Consider the following 22,160-nt stretch of genomic DNA (forward strand, 5'->3'; position numbering starts at 1 on the left):
TTTATGTGTAAATGCTTGTTATATGCCAAGTTGTAAGAGCATGCAAGACTGCTCGACTTACAAATGAGGGTCCCCCAAAACTTCAGCAAGGAGTCCAAGTCACAAAGCTGCACAATACAAACCTCAGAGTCTGTTGTGCGACAGGAACGTCAACTTCATTATGCCTGTGGCTGCATGATTTTTTCCTGCTAAATTTTATGAGCAACATCTATAACTTAGCAGGGAGAATTTACTTACTGATGTAGTCTGTTTTCTTTTCTGTGAATCTTCTACAAATGTGTGTGGGAGAAAAAAAAGTCATACAACTATTAAACCACACAAAATGGCAGTAAAAGTCAAGGCCAAGTATCATTATTTTTAACTATTAAAAAAAGGACTTCAAACTGACTTAATTAATTTTGACTCAGACTCAAGAAAAATTAATGAGAAAGTGTTTCCAAGTGGAATAGGAATTTTTTTTTTTTTTTAAACATGATCTATACTTCAGAAAAGCCTTGCCTATTTCCTTCAAAATTTGCTGAAAATTTTTCTGCTTTCAAAGTAAACCTGTTTTTCAGATCATGACAATTTTGTTATCCAACGTTTTAAGTGTTTGTGTTGACAGGCAAGAGTGGGTTTGGGCTAGCTGCCATGCTAATTTCTCCTGTTCACATAAATGACTACACATTTAAGTCTTGGTGGTAACCCCTTCACCCCATCCCAAATATCTTCTTGACTTCTAGTATATTGTTGAGTCAGTTTCTAAGTGCTCTTGGAGAACCTCCAGCACAGGAGCTGCAAGGTAGTCACTGCAATGAAAAACACACCATTTCCTCCAACAGCAATTCCAACTTCCAGCCCTTCTGCTCCAGTCCTCGACTACATATGCCTCTTTTCTCCATTACACAAAAATGGAATTATGTTAATCAATCTCATTTGATTGCTTGTTTTCCTGGGAACCTACATCAGAGCATTTCTCACCACTCACAGAACCCACTCACCTCCCAGTAAGCTACTATCTGGCCTAAGGACTGCAGACAGCTTCTTCCTAACACTGAGAAGGGCCAGGTGCTCACCTACAGAAGGAGACATACAGCATTCCAACGTATATAAATAAGTGAAGTCTTGCAGAAACTTGGGTAACTTGGAATACACTTGGCTTCAGAGCTGTACTTCTATTACTATGGGCTTAGAGCAGTTGCTAGGCAATGCAATAGGTACTTTACAGGCATAACATTTGTTTCTTGCGTCCCATATTTCTGCTCTTCACCAAGAAAATAAGAAATCAAGAAGAAAATCAGGCTATAAATAGATGATCCCTAAGATGGTGTTCTGCCCCTAAAGGGACCCCAGAACAGCGGGTTATTTATCAGAGCACATAACTTCTTCTCATCTTCCTGTCTCCTCTTACTCAGAACAAATCCTGATACTCCTTCCCACAGTTGTTTCTCCCCATAGTGCTGCTTGCTTTCCAGTGTCCATTTATATGCCTGTTTAACCACACTCTTTTCACAGGCTACACTTTTCACAGCCCTACTCTCCATCTCCTTATCGGACAGTTTCATCCCTCCTGTATCGTCTTCTTCCTCCACTTGTGCTTTCCACCCCTTGCTTCCCAAAAGAGTTCTTGCATGGTGTATCAAGACAGTAAGAAGGCACAGAGAATGCCATATGGTGAGGTTATTATTGTTATTACTATTATTACTAATGAAGCTATTACTGCCTTGACTCCAGTGACTTTGTATAAATATGTTTCCTACCTGCACAGTTAGAAAAGCTAAGAAACTTCATAATGTGCTAGAAATCCACTGTGGATGTGCATCAGGTAAAGTATGCTAGGATGACCAAGTTAAAGCATGGTGAAGAAACCTTCACATCTTTCAAGTGCAGCCTAGTCAAAGACAGCATCACCTGAAATGGCTCTTGATGTTATTCCTTCTTTTCCCTGGGACCCTGAGGCTAGTGCTACTTCAGTGCAGAAGCAGCTCTACCCCTTGGGGTAACTGCCTGTTATATCAGAAAGCAGGAATTTATGTGCAGTCAGCAGAGATCAGCTCATGTGTCAATACCATGACCCAAAAAGAGCTGAACACCCTGACTTTGTGGAGAACAGCTCTGTCTAGAAACCTCGTCAGTCCCCAAGTCACGCAGCAGCTGCAGTTCCCTGCTTCATATGCTTCCCATAACATGTTATCTGCCTTTATCTGCCTTTTCTCTTCCCAGATCACCGTCCAGTTTGTAGATTATGCCACTATGAACATATTGGATGTTCCCAAATTTAAGTATAATACACTCAATACAAAAAAATGCAACAATGACATTTAAATAGGCAGTTTGAGAACATCTTTCACCAAGAAAATCCAAGACATCAGTCTCTTAACATAACCTGTACATTCAAATACTGCACTAACTCTGAATATTCAAAGGCTCACAATGAGCTAATGAAAAGTAGATTTGTTGTAATACTACATAAGTTAGCATCTGGTGATACACTCTATGTTGAAAAGAAAACACCCAAGTACAACGTAAAATGGACATAGTTTCATATAAAGAGAGAAAAAAGTTCTCTGTCTATCCAGTAAAGAGAATACCTGTGAAGGCAAGCATGACATCTGTAATGGTGCTTTGTATGTTCGAATGGTAAACAACTACTTATAAAAGGGTTGTTCAGTATAAGGGCAATAAATAGCAAGTTAAACATGAGAAACAAACAGTAGTAGTATTATACTGAGTCTAAGCTCAGCAATTACTTAACCTAAAGTATGGAATTTGCAGAAACAAGTAAATCCAATAATGAAAACTGAGCTATGCTGAACCTGAGTAAAGCACTAACAAATACATTACAAAGGACCCACATTGGCTCCCAGCTGAGGGACCCGTTGACTAGAACTCTTTCATCTTTAACTCCTTTGATTCCATTTAACAACATAAAGCATGACAAGTTACAGCAAATAGGGTGGCATGAAATATTCCATTGTGTTAGCAGAAGTCTATATTAAAAAAAGCCTACACAAAACACCCTCAAATGAATCCTGGATTTCTCACACTAAAAATATACAGAGAACATTGCTCCTTTGGAGAGAGTTTATGTTCCCTGTTTGTTCGCTCCGTGAGAAGCAGCGGGCAGCATAGCAGCGTGGCAGGGGAGTTCTGCCTCGTACCATGAAATCATGGGGCTGGAATGCACTTCAATGAAGCTGTTAGGTCAGGGGATGGGAGCTGTGTGCTTGAAAGTACTGGAGTTGGAAAAGGATAAAAACAAAAGGAGTGAAGACTTCCCAATGGAGCAGAGTGAAAGCCACAAGACATGCAGCTCCAGCCCACAGGCACTCACTCATTCAGACATCTGTAGTAAGCACAGTGTGAGCCTGCTGTTCGTATGTTTAACTCTGTGTGGTGTGTGCACCTACACCAGCAGTGCTTCATGTTAATCTTCATTCCTATTAAGAGTGTAGTAACTGACAGATGATTTAACATCTACTATTTTTTATCTCTCAATTAGACTTTTGCATGGCAATTCCAAACACCACAGTGCATTTCTCAGCCGCATTACCAAACAAAGCTTGATCCAAAACCTATTAAGATTCAGGTGTTCTCTTACCTAACCTCCCTTTTTGCAATGAGATAAACAACTGCTGCTCCTTATACTGAAAAACTGTCAATATCCAAATGCTCTCAAACCATCAGGAATAATCATTTCATTCTTGCCCCAGAGTAGGATGGCTAAAGTCTTATCCTGAAATCCTGCAGTATGGCCATACCCATCTTCAATGCAAAAGAGTATACTGGAAAAGATGATAGCTTCCAAAATCCAGTGCTTCCCTCTTGGACCAAAGAAGAGCTTTTCTCAGTATGCCACACTGGTAGTAAGGAGAGCTACAATTGTCAAGGCCTCAATTCAGCAGTCAAAAGCACACTCACATTCCCTTTCATGAGATAAATGTGTCAGAACCAGAAGATGCACCAAAGCTGCTACAAATAAGAAAATATGCACATAGATGAAAACATCCCACATCACAACCAATTCTTGGTATCTGGATTATAGATTTCATGTTTAGCATTATAAATTCTGTGACTGTTGAACACAAGTATTTACCTGTTGAATACATGTATTTGCCTGGCACAGTTAGAAGAAAGCTGCTCCTCAAGTATGCAGTAAAATCAGCGATTACAGAGTTCCTCTACTTCACAAGAGTTACTCAAATAAAATCAAGTGAAAGCATTCACAAGACTCAATTTTTCAGAACCTCTCTTCTTTATAACTCCACATAAATTTTGCCACACACTTGAAATGACAGCAGACAAGCTACAGTTATAAGGAAACTTTATGCCTAAGCTTTCATCTCTTTCTGGGTTTTAAAAACAGAAAAACTTAGCACCCATTCAAGGAAGTAGGAGAAAGCTGCCAATAGATAGACAATTCTCAGCATTGCTTTCTCCTTTTAATTGGGCATAGGAATGTTATACAATTACATAAAAGTATACGTAAAAATTTGGCTGGTTACAGTCCAGTTAAGACCTATTATTTAACACAACAAACCATAAAATGACCACATTAATCCTGCCCTAGAGGTACAAAGGCAGTGCATTCAGCTTCTCAATCTACCCAGTGATGGGGGAGACAGACATATTTTCAAGAGTTGCACTAGCCAAATATAGATATATAAAAATCAAATCCCAAAGAGTCTTTTGCTAATTATATCTTTTGAGCCACTGAAGGTAAGGACAAAGCTTCAAAGTAACTAATTTCTTTGGACTTCATTCATGATTCTATCCCAGCAAGCTAACTGATGGGAGATAGGCTTACGCCTCTATCTGCAATATATCTAATAAATATTTTCATCTCTAAACTAAAAAAGAAGTCCTGCTCACAAGCTCACCTTTGGGCTGAAACACAAGCAAGAGATTTCAGACCCAAACCCTACACTGCTGCAGAAAATTATGACAGTATTACAATAGCAGCTGCAACAGAAATCACCCCACAACCCACAGTGGTGGTTAACATTCACATGCTATAGTATTTAGCTGCTCTGCTTTATTTTAACAGCTATTTAGTCGGGGCAGAACAGGTGAAGAGCCAAGTGAGATCCACAGCATCAGAGCTAATTCCAAACACAGGTGGTGGGCATGACAGAGAGAGCAGGAAGTCGACAGGAGAATCACTGCTGACATTTGTGACAGGCAAGATTGATGGCTTCCCTCTCTAGTTTTCCCCACTGTGTAGGCACACAGGGGGTGGGGGAAAGGGACGGAGAAGCTGCTGTGCTGGCGACATAACACACCACAAGCCTCCACAGCACCAGCGCTGATTAATGAGACTGGAACGACACAGGAAACAGCAAAGGATCATTCACAGACTTTGCTCTTCTTGTTATAATTTTATTTGTGGCGATTTGTTTTGCCCTAGCTGTCCCAAACTGAAGCAAGTTCAAATTTGTGAGAGGAAAAGAAAACGTCAAAGGGAAGAAAGAGCAGCATTAAGCAAACACAGACATAAGTAAAACACATAAATTGGAAAATTTGAAATTTCAAACATGAAGATCCTCCCAACAGGGATCAAAAAGGGAAGAAAAATAAAACGAAACAACACAACCGAAAACTTGTTCCAAACTCAGACACAAAAGAAATTCTCTGGCTGACAAAAGTCACCAACTACTGCATCTTTGCATCTATCTACAATCCCTTTATTTCCCTCATTAATACTTTGCAACTTCAAAGCTCTCATTGCTTAAATAATATGCTTGTCTGTTAATACTGGCTTAGCAAAACCTGTCTTCAGACAGTTATTGAGCAGCAAAATGAAGGGAAGCCAGACAAGTCAGATTTTACTAGCTAAAGCAAAAATTTTAAAGCCTAATTGGGACAATCTAAGTGTCAATGTTATTAGAAAAAGAAAAAAAATTCAGGAAAAGGGAAACTTGAGAGCAGTCTATGTACTACAGACTTTGCTTCAATTACTGTTTTTAAAGGAATTACTTCTCTGCAAACTTGCTTAAGAAACTTTTAAACATGTTTATCATGATCTGATAATTCAATACGTCAAATTCATCTGGTACAAATGCTATTTCAACATACCTAATTCTTAAAATGAGGGATTAAAGATCTAACATTAAATTAGAAAGAAACATATTTACAAGTTTTCAGATAAATAGCTCCTGAGAAAAGATTAACTCATTGCCCAGAAATTGAGATTTAAACAGCACTGCCTAGTACTCCTTTCTTGAATGTCAAATGCACTCATATTTAAACTTCAGTAAGATTTTAATATTTATATTTAAAATGAGAAACACATTTAAAGGAGGAACATTTACAGCACATACTAACCCCACCCCATAAATTTAACTCTGCCCTCTAGGGCTAGCAAAAGAATTCAGTATAACTGTGTTTGGGTTAGGCTGCCCTCTCACGCTGCCTTGTTAAAGATGACTAAGCAAACGGATCCTTTAATGTGGTTCGCTGCATCCCGCAAATGTATTCTCTCTTTATGAGCTCCGCGTGCCACTCATCGTGCTAATGACAGCTGCACTGACAGACACGTTATCTACAGCAGGTGCCACAGTCTGTGCTGCCATGCACCAGAAGATACCTCTGGACCTAGGACAACTGTAGACCCTTCCCTCCCATGTCAAATGAAACAGGTTATATGAACCCTGGCTAGGGGACTTGGAAGCAGCCAGCAATATGCTGGCTCAGAAGGGCTGGCTCGAGTACTCTGAAGAGGCCCCGGGACAAGAACTGGTGATAACATTTGACAGAGCAGGAAGGGTTTGTGCACAGCTGGTGAAAGAACCATGCCTGCAGCCAGTGGGTCTGCCTGGGTCTGCCTGCAGCCCATGGCAGTCACCAATCTTACTCTTATTCTAAATCACAATCTCTTTCTGAGCAAGGACACAGTTCGACAGTTTTACTTTTTGTCCTGTGCTTCTTACAGTTCTCCACATCAACTTCAAGGCCAGCATGTTACAGCTCCCATTCAAAGCTGAGCCATTCCTCAGCTACAGAGCAGGTCCAATGCACACTGACACAGGCACTACTTCTGCACCCCCTGGTTTTCAAAGGTGTACAAAGAACTGCAATTAATGGTCTCAGATGCTGCCTGATGCAGCCTTAACCCTGCATTAAATATTCTTAAACCATTTACTTCCCCTTTTTAAGCTGAGGCAATAAATCTTCTCCAATCAAACTACCTAACCACAGACATTACCTGCAGGCCTTATCAGTCCATTTCACCCAGACTCAGTGACAGGCTAAAGGAATTAATAACAACATGTTTTTACAACTACCACACAAGGAAGGTGCTAAGAGACAAACTAAATTGGTGCCTTGTTGACGGGAGGCTTCAGAGGAAGCTAAGTGTGGTGAACTATCAGCGGGAACATTCTGGCCAGACAGGCAAGGCATGAAGGTCAGGTCAGATGAGTACATGCTGCTTCCAAATCCATTAGATGATGCACTCAAAGCTCACAGCTGAAAACTCGACAGATATGGTACTGCAGGTATTGCTTGGAAGAGGTAGCACAAGGGAAAAGGTGAGAGAGCAGAGCGACAGCCTTGTCACACTGTAGAGAACAATCCTAAGACACAAATCCATATAAAAACTAGTTTACTGTTCACTGAACAATGTATCTGAACCAGCAACAACCAAGGTTTTCAGGCACAGGTGCCTCCTGGAAACAGCTCTCGAAAGCACCCAGCCTTCTGCTGCCTTCCTCTTGATCCCGTTGCAGCCAGTGGCACAAAGCACACTGGCATGGAAGCACTGGGCCCAGAAGCACACAGGTAACCTCATGCTCCACTCTGTGACCTCGCCTAAGTGGAGTTACTCTGTATCAGTCAGCTCAACTTCAATTCACGGAAAAATACAGGAACAAATAATGAAGTTTGAAGAAACTACATAAATAATGGCAAACAGCAGTATTTCTCAAGAACTAGTGATGTCAGATCACTCTGATAACCTTCTATAGCACAAGAGATGCTAGAATGGAGAAGCCAGTACTAAAGGTTATATCCTGATTATCATTTAGTTCCAATATTACCTCAGTTTCCAACAAGCTAGAGAAATGGCACCTAGAATATAATATTATATGCTGGAGGTGGAAGTGGACAGAAAAAAAACCCCAAAAACAAAAAGAGCACTTATTGATGGCTTACAGTGGTTGTCAAAAGATATATCAAATATAGTTTTGCAGGGTTTTGTCCTAGGTCCAGTATTAGTTGGTATTTTAGTATCTCTAATAGTAATCTGGATGTTGAAATAGAGTATTTGTTAAACCTGCAGACAAAACAAAGTTGGAAGGATGGTAAGGGCTCAAAATGATCTTGACAAAGCAAAGAAATGATCTGAAAAACAGAATGCTATTTACCAGGCAAAAATACATGGATCTATACAGAAAAGCTGACTACTCAACCACACAAACACAGGAAGAACAGCGGTCCAGGCAACAACTGCAGAACAGGATCTGGGGTTTGTAATATTTTAGAAGGTGAGCATGAATCAGTATCATGCTGCTGCAAAGCCACATTTATAAATTACACCAAAAATTGCACAGGAATTTATGAATAGAATTAAAATCCAGAAGACAGAAAACAATTTGCTCATCTTACTCAGGATGAGGATGGCCTCAAGCTGGAGCATTTGGACAGTTTTAGGTCCTGTATTTCAAAACAGTGGTAGAAAGAGGCCATAGAAGTTCAATCAAGTCCAGTAAATGTCTTAAGAAATAAGACTACAGACGAAAGCCTGAGGCTTTTTTAGTCCAGTGAAAGGAAGACTGTGGCAGTAAAAGGTCTTAAATGTGCCTTAAATGCATATGACTTTGGGACCATGGTTAATAGGGTAAGAAACAATGAGCTTAAGTTGCAGTAAGGATTCAGATCAGATATAAAGAAAACTTTTCAACAGTAAGAAAAAGAAAGCATTTCAGAAGAGAGCTTAGAGAGGTTCTTTATTTATATATAAATGTATATATGCGATGTGTTGATAAAGATGTAGGGGCAGTTAATTTTTATTTTGGCCATGGGAAGCACTACCTCCAGCTGGGTCCGTTGCAGTCCTCTGAGCCTATAATCTCATTAAGATGACTAAGATCAAAGTGAGATGACCAAAGAGGATAGAAAATAAATCAGAATTCTATTTAGACAGGCTAGATCTCCCAGCATTTCAAGATTCAAGTCCTTCTACCTGCATTCAACAGAATTTAAGAATTGAGGCCTTTTCACAGATAGCAGCTGAACATTGATATGTTTTGCGAAACCATTTCATGTTCTTAAAAGATGTGAACTGCAACTTAACATTTAACACTTGTAAACTGGTACTTATCTACTTATCTATTTAGAAACATACACTGCTTCAAGAGAATAAATCTGATAGCAACAAGTGAAGAATTAGCACACAAGATACACGTGTTACTGTCAAAATGTAATGAAAAGTGTATTATATTTCTAAATTATAAATCTAGATTATTTGATATATGAAAGGCTGGTGCAATTTTAATATATTAAACCATTCTAAGTACCAAAACCTTCACAATCTTAAAGCAAAACAAAACAAAAAGCTAAAGAATGCCCCATAACTAAATATTTCCCCCACAGAGAAATTAGAGAAGTTTTATGTTTTTGATCATGGTAGTATCCAAATCTCTTAAAAACATCTGATTGCTCTTGATCATTCTCTGACCTTCAGCTGAAAGAGAGTTTATTATATTTTTTTATATATTTTCTTCAAGTGAGGAGTCTGCTTGCTACTAACATTGCCCTATGAGATATAAACAAAGAATATCGACTTACATCTACGGGGATGTTTTTTAAAAAATATTTTTTGTTTGGAATTACTATATTTCTTCAGAATACTGTCCTAGAAACTCAAAGAGTAGTTCATTTCCTCTCCATTATTTTATTTGGCAATTTCCTGTAGCAAGGAAAAGTTGGCTTCATTTCACATGGGGCCAAAATTAACACAGCTGTTCAAAAACTTTCACCTTGTGGTCACTGCATGAAATTCATCTCAGGTGAATAGCAAAGTTTTAAAACCACCTGACGGATGTTGAGAGGCCTTGGGATGCAGAAATCTCAGTGAATTCCCTAATAGTGCACACATGCACAAAGAAACTGCTACAGCTGGTCCTCCTTGTCTATGCTGGAGAGAATTCTATGAATTTAAGTATTTTAGACATAATAATCATACTTGTCTCAGGGACTTCTACAGAATTTAAAAAACTTTTTCTGAAGATAGACAATACAGACTACATTTAAACTGGTGTAATCAGTGCAGGCTGGTCCTGAAACCACCAGACTGGGCTGTTTCCATAGAAAGGACAAACAACAGATGAGCAACGGATGAGGGGGACAGAGACACAAGTGTTTATTTGTGCTCAGGTCAAGAGGATGTAGCCAAGTGAGACTAGAATGGAAACAGCACACGCCACCCAAGTCACAGCAAACTGTGACTTGCTTATTACACACCTTGAGCCCAGAAATATCACATGAAAAGTTCCCTAGTTTGTGTGTGATGCTCACTGCTTTGTTAAAAAGATGAGATGTTCCTTGCTAACTTACCTGTACTATTCCAACTGGCCCACGGGAAGCCAGGCAAACTAACAAATCTCAACTTGGATGTACCCTTTGGAGTATATCAGTATAAAACAAGCCAAGTGTTTTTACTGTAGGTATCCTACAGATGTGTAATACTCCATTTTTTGAGTACTGGCAAGTATTCTGTATATTAGAGACTTAGAATCAACATTGCACGATCAACTCTAAATGTGTCCCTTTGAAGGGAGTGACAGCACTTCGGCTGTTGTGACCTGGCTATTATAATGGTTGATGAACATGCAGAGTGCAGACTTTGCTTTAACTCTGCAAAGATCTAAATTGTAGATATCTTAAAAAACCCCCCACAACAAAACAACAAAACACCCCAGTAGAAGTGCACGAAGAGCAGAACGTGAACTCGTTCTTGGTCGCAGAAAGTACATGGGCTGATTTGTTGCCAGCAGAGATGCAAGACCAGATTTGGTCAGGAATTCAGAGGGCTGGACCCCTCATTCCCTTTACATAAGCAACAAAGAGGCTTTGAAATGTTTGAAACTGTTTTGTTCTTCCATGCAAACGGAAAGCACCCTATGGATGCCTATTAAGCAAAGTCTTTCCACATCTTGACAAGTATGTGATTTCAAGAAAAATATTTGCAAATGGATAACCCAATTCAAGTAGAAGTCAAAGACCACCTTTGAAAGAAACTTTGATGTAGCTATAAAAAGATTGTATTTAGGAAGGACAGCATAACATGGTTCTGTCATCAAAAGTTTGTACCTCCTCGTATTTCTTCGCTGCTTTTTGTGCAAAAAGCAACGGTGGTAAGCAGAGAAGTGAATGCCCATGAGGCCTAGGATCAAGGCAGAATCCCTGAAAAGAACTGTTCCTGACTGTTGGGCAAACTCAAAACAGGCTATTTAGCAATCTCACTGCCAAAGGACAGAGATATTAGAGCATCCACAAGTATGAAAGCAAATGACAAAAATAGTTGCCATGTGAATCTTTGGTGAGATCATCAGGAAGCCTGGAGTCTTTTATTAACATGAAAACGCTGCTATATCTTTTCCCAAGGCACAGGTATCACAGCAGATTTCAAAGTCAGAACCTATGCACCTGGCAAAAGGAAAAAAATGATGGTGAGACCAGAAAGTTGTGAAGACACTTGCAATTCTTTTTTTTTTTTTTTGAATGCTGGCCAACAACCTTCTAATGAGATTAACAGCTCAGCATCTAGATTGTGAGGATGACACTATGAAGACCAATACGTAATATTTGATTGTCACTGAGCGTATGTGATCAGAAACAACAGTGATGGGATTCAGAATCACACATCCTCCATCTGTCAGAATGGGAGAAGATATACAATTTCATCTCATTTCAGCTTCTGAATACTTCAGGGGATTGGAAGAGTTTTATAGGAGCTTTGAGCTTCAAAAATGGAAACTTAGCACTATCCAACTCTGGGATCTTTCTGCACAGGAATGTAAATATTGACAACCACCTACATAGGTGAACTAGATGGGCTTACCACACTTGGAAATATCAGTCAGAAGCATTTATTCACCTTCTAATCTGTACTGTAAGGCTTCAAACCACTTATCTATAAACAAGGTAGTCTAAACAAAAAGAAGTTCCTAGTCTGAACAGTTATGAAAGTGCCATCTAAATACAAAGGAAGCACAGCAGGGTTTTATCTGCCTGGCTATGAAGACAACATCTTGGTAGTAGTTCATAACATGAGCTATGTGCAACATAATGAAAACTAAGGAAACCCTCCACACAACACTAATTTTTCACTCAGATATCCTGCAGACATCACTGAAGCAATGGGATCAACTTCACCTCTCCATTACTTCAGCAGCTCCAAGAAGTGGATACAGCCCTAGCATAATTCAAAGAGCTCAAAGCTAAAAGAAAAGCAGATATTTCATTTCCGGTAGCAATCATCACATTTCAGCACAAGAAGGAGGGAAATGAAAAAGTAAGCATACATACTTCATTGTATATTTGTGTGAGTATACATATTTGTATATATATATATGCAAATATCTATTTCCTTTCCCAGGCAGCAAGAACTTCAGTGCACTCTCAAGGTAAGAATCTCTGGGGGCAAAAATATATTTAATATATTTATTTACATATAAATATATTTAATCCTGTCCAGAGCATATATAGATGTGCCTGATACAGCAGAAAATTATAAAATCTGCTACAGGATTTGTCTGAGTTTGGGACTCCAAGAATGGTATTATTACAGTCAAGGGCTCGAACAACAAAAAGGAAAACAATTTCAGTTCACTGCTTACAAACTCTGCAGAGCTCAAAAAATATATGATCTAAGGTGACTTAACTGACTTAATGTTTGGAGGTTTTCTTCACTTCAACTTCTGATCTGTAATTTGAGTCAACTCCACAAAATGTTTGTTCGTCTAACCCGAGTCGCAGCATAAACCACAACTTGTGTCATGGAAAATGTAATTGCTGAATGTCTAGAACAGCACTTGCTGTATTAGTAAATGGAAATTCTATCTGCCAATGAAACAGCATTAAAAAAAGACCCCCAGTCTGCGGTCTAGAGACAGAGGCAATCTACTACAGACTGTACAATATGTTTGTCCAGCATATGCACTGGAGAAATTTACATAAAACTTTAACATCCAGCATAGGCAGAGTAGCATCTTTCATTAAACTCACTGTACAAAAACAAGTTAATAAAACCAGGAATCTCTCAAGAGAAAAAAAACAGGCTCAGTCAAGACACTGAAAGCAAGGGCCAGAGGGGGAAAGAATGGTGGGACTCTACCCAAGCCCTGCCAAGATGCCAAAATAAAGGGCTGTTTCCTGCTAAAACAATCTGTGTTTGCCAGACTTTATTGTTAGAACTCCATTATGGAAATGAATAGGACCCATTCACGCCTCAAAGATCCCTCATTTCTGCCTACAATGGGGGCTCTCTCCTGTGCAGCTACAACAGTGGTCAAAATCCATCAGAGACAAGGCATTAAGCAAGGCAGATTACGAGAAGTCTCTCCACAATTGGAAGGTCTAATAAATCTGTGTGGAAATCCGAGCTCCCTCAAACCCAGTGAAAACCCAAGAAATCTATGTTCTCACTGTATACTAACTTGCCTTCAGCTCTGAAAATGACACAAAAGCTAATGATTTCATTCTGGCATAAAGAACTATTCCATTGCTTTATCTGAAAGGTAAGTTGCTTTCCCTAGAGGATCAAACATAAATTATTTAGTGATTAGAGTATAAACAAATGACTGATTAGGAAAGACTTCCATTCCAACCTGAATAGGAGACACTAGAGGTTTAATCCAAAGACTAGAACGTGTTGATTTCAGAAGAACCCAGGTAACTAAATAACTTTCAGTATCTAGGCTCAATAACAATAGTTAGAAATGTTAAAATTCAGAAAAATAGGAAATTAAAAAAAAAAGGCCACAATTTCTACATACATGCATTCAGATAGAGGATATCTGTACTTGGAAAGCATTTCTCAAATCACTTGGATCTTTCCTAAAGGTCCTGTAGATTCCAATATGCTGAAGCACCCCATACTGGACACCAGGAAACATCATGGGTCTTTGCTGTCTAACAGGTTAAAAAAGCATTTCCAGCTTTTTTAACTCAGTCAAAAGCAGTTTGCTACTTCCAACCTTCATGCTCTCTGGAAGAAAGAGATGTAACACAGGGGATTGTCACAATCATAAATTCAGAGCAAGCACTTAAAAATTTGCCTGCTCATCCATCAATTTCAGTACACAAATGTCTGGACAGACATTCTAAAGTTGACCTGCTGCAGTAACCTGTGTATGTGTGCAGCTTGTTACATGCACCTGGGGACTCATTTCATTAATGGTTAACAAAGTGACCCCTATGTGACAGCAACAAATTCAAGATGGGAACATGGATACTTTTAAATTGTTTGCATTTCATTCATAACACATCTGAATGATACTAAAAGCTGAGCTCTCTCTCCCACTGTAGTTTTAACTACAACCTTTGAAATCCTTAAGGATTAGAGTCTGGTAATTTCAGTTACTTCCGTTCTCTGGAGCCCATATGGTAACTACAGCTAAAAATTTTGAAGATTTAATTTGCAATCTGGGAAAAAGCATTTTAATGGTCTTCTCCAAAACAACCCTTCAATTTTTATCTGCCTTTTTCACAGCCATCTTTGTTAAAACATATGAAACATGACCAGTCATTAACATGACTAGCACAGTAACAATGGGGTGATCAGGTGGCCTGAATACTGCCAGAACAATACTTCTTCAAAAAAAGTAAATCAAATTTCATCAGACCCAAACAATCTGAAGATCTCTTCTTAAAGTACTGACAATACTGGACAGAATCACAGAGGTTCACAGAGGCCAAGTAAAGTATCAGAAGACCAAAAAAGGAAAAATGTCACTCCTGTCTCCAAAAATACAGGAAAAGAGGAGCAGTCTGGGAGGTAGTCTGCTTAGCACCAATACTCAGTGAATAAAACCCATCTTTTGCAATTCCCTAGAAGATAACTAAAAGAAAACAACAGCAAATGTGGATTTGTCAGGAGCAAAGCACACCACATTAGTCTAACTTTGGCCTTGAGACCCATTAGGCTGCCACAGGGTAAGATACCCTAAAGGCCTCTTGATTTTAGCACCACCTTTGGTCACAAATTGTAAAGCAAGCTAGAGAAACTACATACAGGGAACCACACTGTGATATTGTTTTAATGATATTAACTCAGGCAAAGAAACAGGTACATTCCTAAATGAACTGCTAAGATTACCAACATGTTGGCTAAGATTCATTAGATTTCAAGGTTGTGTACTTGCAGTGGTATCTGACTAAATGTTCACCAGAGATGTTTTCTGTGCAACACTCACCAAAAGGTAGAAAAAACATTTTTGGAATCGTGAGACTCAAACCAATTTTCTCTTTGTATGACCCAAACAGTGCCTGCTAGAGTCAGTGTGATAAGTTTCATTAGGGTAAATCCAACTTCCAGTCAGAAAAAAAACCAACTAAATTCTAGCACCAAAACGGAAAGGATTTCGTATTAAAAAATACCAACCCTTGTGGCTGGAAGATGCAATTCTGTACCACTTGAAGCTAAAAGAGAATCCACTTTCTGATGCATCATTCCTGTGAAAGTTGACAAGAGACGAAGTTTGTAGAACATCAAAATGTACAGCTTAGCAATAACAATACAGCCACTGTAACAGATCATGTGTGAAAGCCAGGGAAGGCTTACCTATCAAAGAGGAAAGACCAGGGTAGGAGAAAAGGTAGCAAAATGAGAATTCTTGTTTTCTTTAAAAGATACTCCCAGGAAGAAAAGCAATATAGGTACTAGAGTATTCTTGCAGTAACTGTAATAGTGATAACTATTTTGATACTAGAAAAGAAAAATGATGCCAAAGACTCCTGAATTCTTGAAGGCAAATAAAGTAGGCCTCCAGCTGGGAGTCTGAAAAGCCATCTACTGATGCATGAGACTCTATAATCAAAAGCAAGACCTTGTCATTCTTTTACTTCATGTTTGCTGACAGGACTAAACCTAATCCATGTTCTGTCAGGACATACAACAACAACTGACTGACTCACTCTAGAGTAAATTTTCCTACTGACAGGTTATGCCTTCGTTGGATTTCTCATAATTTTATCAGTAATTCTCTGGAGTACCTGTTAGTTGCCACTTTTAAGAGTGTCTTATCAAAAAAACAGACTTGATGAAATTACTTTCTATAACCTTGGCTTAGAGACCAGTGAAGAACAGTAAATCAGGGAATTTCAAAATAAGCTCTTGAAAGTCAAGATACCCCAAATGTAATTAATCTCTCCAACAAAATGTTACTTTCTTCTTAACCACATATATTATGCCTACAAATTCTAGCTGTGTTCTAGAAATATGTACAACAAAAAGTATAGAGCAACTTTTCCATAGCATGATAAATCCAGCATAATAATGAACTGTGCACTACAGTAAAACAAAGCTGAAACCGCATAAATGATACCTCCTAGCAACTGTGACTACATTATCAAATGCTTAAACATCAAAACTATCAGGGTGCCAGTACTTGCCTACTCTGCAAGCTTGAAGGCAAACACTTTTCCAGCTTGAAATGAATGTTCCTCATTAGCACACAGCAAATACATGATCTGTCTGCCATAATAGTTGAACTACTCTGGAGTCCACTCTGGAAACAGGAACAACATAAATAGGAAACCATTTTTTTTCTTCAATTCTTTTGAAGATGTACTGAAGTACTACTTCAATTCCAGTGCAATTCTTTCCATACAGATGTAAGAGGACGCTTAACGTGAGAGAGTAAATTGACAGAATTCCACAACACATTGGACTTCGAATTTAAAATTGGAGGAGCAACTTAAATTACTACTGTTACTTGAGGGTGGGTGATATGAAGCTACATAACCAAGACTAACTTGGGGCTTCTTGTTTTTAAATGAAAACATTTAAAGAACAACAGGGAGGAAGCACATTCTCAGACCTATCATATCTAAAGGACATTGTGGAACAGTAATCAGATGATAAAGCACCAACACCTTGACCTGACAGGTAACTCAGAGGTGAAAAAGCAGCGCATGTCAGAGTGAATATTAAGATATAACAGAGCAATATTTACTCAGAGCAGAGTTCTCTATTATGCAAGATAAACCAGAATCCTTTGCTAGAGGGATGAAAACAGAGGAGGCCATCTGCTAAGATACTGAATGGATCAGAAAGAGCCACCATGAGCATCTGGAAAGATAAGCATATACAAGTCCTTTCAGTATTTTTTCAAGGACCTTTGAGTTCTAAAAATAATGAGTGGTTTGAGGCATCTTTGCAAGAACTATTCAAATGGTAAGTGTTAGAAACCTAGGAAGATTTAGGTACATGTAAGCGAAATGAAATCAAAGCACCTCCAGAAATGGAAACACCCTTACTGCCTTGATTTTTTAAGCTTCATTTTAAAAATCCTAATTCAGAAATGGTCTCGTAACTCATAGTGTACCCACTATACACCACTATATACACCAACTTTTTGTGTATTAGTGTGTATTGATGTGCTCAGAATATCAACTCAACGGCTGAGGATAACAGAATCCAGTTGCTGCAAGGTCACAGACAGTGTGGATAACACCAAGAAACTGAAAGACGTCTTTGATCTTCCTATTTCTTTTCACAAGCAACATGAGACACATCTACCCTGACAACCATTCTAGATAAAATGTTCCATTATAGAAACATAGCATACCATTCAGGATTTAGATGATGTAAGAACATTAGCAAGATTTTCAAGCCAATTGTCCAGCTAAGGGAAACAAACATTCACTAAAATTATGCAACATTATTGTTATCAAATTGTTTTAATTAATCATTCTTCCACCTATTTTAAAAATAAGGCTGTAAGCTACATAAAAAATTTAGATTTGTAAGGCAAACCATTCACAGACATAAAAATTCATGGAGGAGGGTGCCTACAAACACATGGTCACTGAATATATACCTGACTTGGCTGATTACTGAGGGTTATCTTTCCAAATACAATCAATGCAATCAGTTGCTCCTTTATTTCAATTTTGTAATAGAATGGGAGGGAGGGAGGAAGTGAAGGCATTTTATGGTTACAATGAAAATCCCAAATATGTTAAGGAAATGTAATCCCTACTATAACATACTGAAGCTGCGTAAGTACCAAGGCGGGGAGTTGACATACATCAATTCAGACATCTATGCGGTTTGGGTTTTTTTTCCTGCTGGAGAAGACAAGAGTTCCTAGCCTGCAGGTGCGTTTAAAATCGGAAGGTGATACTCTAGAGAAGAAGCAAAGACCAACGCTGAAATCTCGCACAACGCCCAGCGGTACCTCAGCCCTTGAACGACCACCAGGACACCGGTGCTTGCCGGCTCAGCCCTCCCTCTCTCCCGCACCCCGAGTGCCCCGAGGAGTAAAAGCCCCTGGGGCTGAGAGGGCCCAGGGAAAGAAGCTGGAAAACGGGAACGATGGGAAGAACGGGGTCAGCTACGCGCGGCCCGGCCCCGCCCCGCGCATGCGCGAAGCCGCTCGCAGCACGGGGGCGGGATGTCGGCGGGGCCGGCCGCGCCTGGAGCACGGGACTCATCCCACACCGGGGAGACCGGGAAGGGACGGGGGACGTGCCCCAGGCCGGTTACCTGGCCGAGGGTCCCGCGGTGCAGGGCCCGGATCAGGCCACTCGGTGTCGCCATGGCAAAGGCGGGAGGAAGGGGCGGGGGGAAGGGAAGCAAGGCAGGGGCACGGCGGGATCAGCGCATGTCCCGCAGCGCGGAGGGCGCAGGCGCGGTCCCTGAGCGGCGGCCAGGGCGCGGTCAGCGGGAAGGGGCGGCGCTGGCACCGCACGGGCCTGCCTGGGACGGCGGGGATGGGCTGGTTAGTCCGGGTCAGGCCGTGTGGGTGTGCCCGTCGTGCCAGGGCGGGGCATCGCTTCCCGCTTTTCACGGGTCCTGGCTCAGCTGCAGGCTGCCCTGGAAAAGGCCCCTCTCAGCAGTGTGTCCCCTCCAAGGGCTCCCTGCTCCCCTCAGCTCGCCTGGTCGTGCCCGCTGCAGCTTTTCCACGGAGAGATCCGCAGCCTGCCCATCTTACTCGTTAAACCAGCTAAAGTCAACTCCCACAGAAGACCCCGAAAAGATGCTCTCTTCCCTCAATCCGCCCTGCTCTGTCCCAAAAGCCAAGGCAGGAGCAGCTCTCTTCATCCAGCATCCCCTCCCTGCTCTGTCCCAAAAGCCAAGGCAGGAGCAGCTCTCTTCATCCAGCATCCCCTCCCTACACGGCACATCCCCGAATCCAGTCTTTGTGCCCGTGTCGCTTCCAATGTACCAGCTCACCATCATGGCTGGGCTTCGCAAACGAAGATTTGGGAAGGCTCTATCCACATTTGTTACAGGCACGCTGGTGGCTTATGAGGCCAATACGGGACAGACATATCCGATTGCAAAAGGCACAGCAGAAAGACTCCTTAGAGGGTATATTCTGCAAGACACGGTTCTTTCTGCGTTGCCTTTTCTCCTCGAGGGTGATCCTGTGTGTGTTCTCAAAGGAGACAGCTGCGTTATAGATGGTGTGTCTCCAGGCCTCCCGATTGGAGGCCAGAGTAGACCAGTTATGGTGATCAATATGGCCAAGGCTGAGATGTTGTTTCAGGGAGTCCTTGTATCTTCTCTTCGGGGCTCCTCTCTTGCGGCAGCCAGTGGCAAGTTCACCATAAAGCAAGATCTTAGGGAGGCTCACAGAACCAAAGCAAATAACACCGCAGTTGTTAACGAGGTTTGACATGCTCTTGAAGAAGTTGTTCGTCAACCCTTTGCATCAGCTCTTCCGGAAAGGGTGCCAGGTTTTCGCCAGTTAATTTCTACCCAGTTCCAATTCCCAGGCTGGGAAGACACAAAATGCTTGTTTAGCTGTGGTCAGGTGATGTGAACTGCAGCTCATCTGCAGGTCTGGAAACATCTGGGACAGTGTCTGTGGGAATCTGCTACTGCAGGGTCTCAGGAAACAAACCAGGAAAGAAGGATCAGTGAAGAAGGTGCACTTGTAGGTTTGTTAGCAGTGGCACTGTGTGTCGTACTGGTGATTATTTCCAGTAGCCCACTCAAACACCGTCACTGAGGATATTATCATGGAATGTTCCTAACTCTAAAATCTGGAAGTAATTTTAGTAGCTAAACCCACTGTAAATTTACATAGCTGTTTATTTATTTTCACTTTGATGCACTGGCTAGTAACAATTTTTATATTTTAAAACCATGTATGTGCAGTGCTTAGTACATAGGAGTACATTTATTCCCCCACATTCTACTATAATATGAATTGTAAAAAATCTACTTTGCACAGTCCATAAGAACTTTAACTCAAACCTAGAAATTGTACATATAATTTTTTCATCATTTGCATCATCGCTATAGATATTGTTTATAATTTGATCTAAAGACTTCTTTGTGTGATGTTCATCTTTGTCTGACATTTTTATTCAGTGTTCCAGCAAAAATATGTCAGCCATTTTTTGAGAACGTAACTAAGCAAAAATCACATGAAGCTGCTTGAATTGTAGGAAACATCAGGGGAAAAGCTGAAAAATGGAAAAGCCCAGTTGATATTTTTTGAGATTTTCCAGTCCTAAGACCAGAAAATTATTGGACAAGAGCCTATGGCTACTTCACTAATATGAGACTGAAGATGTGATCAGAGTGGAGCATCAGGCGACAACCCTGATGGTGGCGGGGATGACAAATCCTAGCCTCTGTCTCACAACTAGAACTGTTCTCTTTTGGAGACTAGTTGGAGCAGGTAGACTGTCTTAAACTAATGCCGCGAAGAGGGAAATGCTGGAGGTAAATGGAATATAAACCTATCTTCAAAAAGTTGCTCAAAGAAAATTGAAGTAATCTGATAAGGAAATATTAAGACGATTTTTCCGTTGCAAATAATTTAAAACAAAACTCTTTTCCAGTATGTTTGCCAAGGAGAAAACTTTCAGCATCTAAAAATATAAATATTACAATGCTGTTATAAGTCAAAAAGTCGGATGTTGGTTTGAGACAAAATGATGAAGAAAAAAGCTATCTGGAATTCAGACTAAAGAGTGAAGGTATAGTTAACACTGCTTAAGAAGTATTAGTAGTCATTTTCAAAGCTATTAGAATTTGAGTTAGTAAATGGAACACTAGAAGGTGATACTTTAAATTTAGACTTGTGGAATACCTTGATTTAGTACCAGAGAGCATTCTAATTAAACATACAGGAGAAACAGACGTTAAATGACTAAGGGCTCCTTAACTGACAAGTCTTCAAAAGTACCTGTTATAGTAGAGTTCTATGGTGACATGCTTTGCCCTACTCAGTATTGTTGCCAATTATCTGGAAATAAATACTGAATAATTTATGTTGAAATGTACCCTTGACACAAATATTGACAGACTTTTAAATAATGCTAAAAACATCATGATCACACAGATGAGTGTATTAAAACAAAGCGTGTTTGAAAATCAAGTTGAAACTGAAGTAAAAACTTGAATTAAAATTGAATTTTTTTCTTTAACTGGAGCTGAGCCTGAGTTATCACTTTTAAGTCTTTGTTAAACCCAAACTGATGCTGAACAACAACAAAAAAAATCAATAAAATATTCACAATACCTCTTTAACACAGGAAGAGCCCACTGCTATGACAGAAATCTAGCAGGGGCAGAAGAATAAGCATGGGATATTCTTGATGTAGACAGAGAAGGAGAGTGGTGTGAATGTGCAAGGTGGATGAGAAGAGTTTGGCTTGAGAATCCCAGAGAAGATGAGGCAGCTTGCATCCTGAGAGATGGCAAAATTATGGAAGGAGGAAGATTCACTGCTAATATTTATTGTCCTCTGAAATCTCCTGCTGCGGCCAAAATACTTCTGACCTTTCTCATGTATGATTCCTAGACACTTTCCCACTACCCATATTACCCCATTGCACTCAAGACTATTTAGATGTGAGGAATTTGCTACACAGCTCAAATTAGGAAAATGCCAGTTAACGGGTGAACATGAACCAGGATTCCAGTCAAAATATCACTAGTACAATTCTCTGTTATTAGTACTGCCAAACTGTTGACTTAGAAACAGGAGTTCTAG

The 22,160-nt window shown here is 40.1% G+C and overlaps 1 protein-coding gene across 2 annotated transcripts in view; it reads right to left on the bottom strand.

The window, feature by feature from the left end:
- Nucleotides 1-18,774, bottom strand: part of WARS2 (tryptophanyl tRNA synthetase 2, mitochondrial) — a 44,393-nt gene extending 25,619 nt beyond the window's left edge. The window contains exon 1 of one of the 2 annotated variants that reach the window (XM_027730424.2): nt 18,692-18,774. In XM_027730424.2, coding sequence (XP_027586225.1) covers nt 18,692-18,745 — 54 coding nt within the window. In that variant the 5' untranslated portion in view covers nt 18,746-18,774. Of the gene's footprint in view, nt 1-18,383; nt 18,484-18,691 lie in introns of those variants that run through there. The other variant, XM_027730425.2, reaches the window with a different exon arrangement.
- Nucleotides 18,775-22,160: the final 3,386 nt, after the last annotated feature.

The sequence above is a fragment of the Pipra filicauda genome, unplaced genomic scaffold (assembly GCF_003945595.2).
Source record: "Pipra filicauda isolate LSUMZ 115617 unplaced genomic scaffold, ASM394559v2 scaffold69_size3009148_pilon, whole genome shotgun sequence".
NCBI lineage: Eukaryota > Metazoa > Chordata > Aves > Passeriformes > Pipridae > Pipra > Pipra filicauda.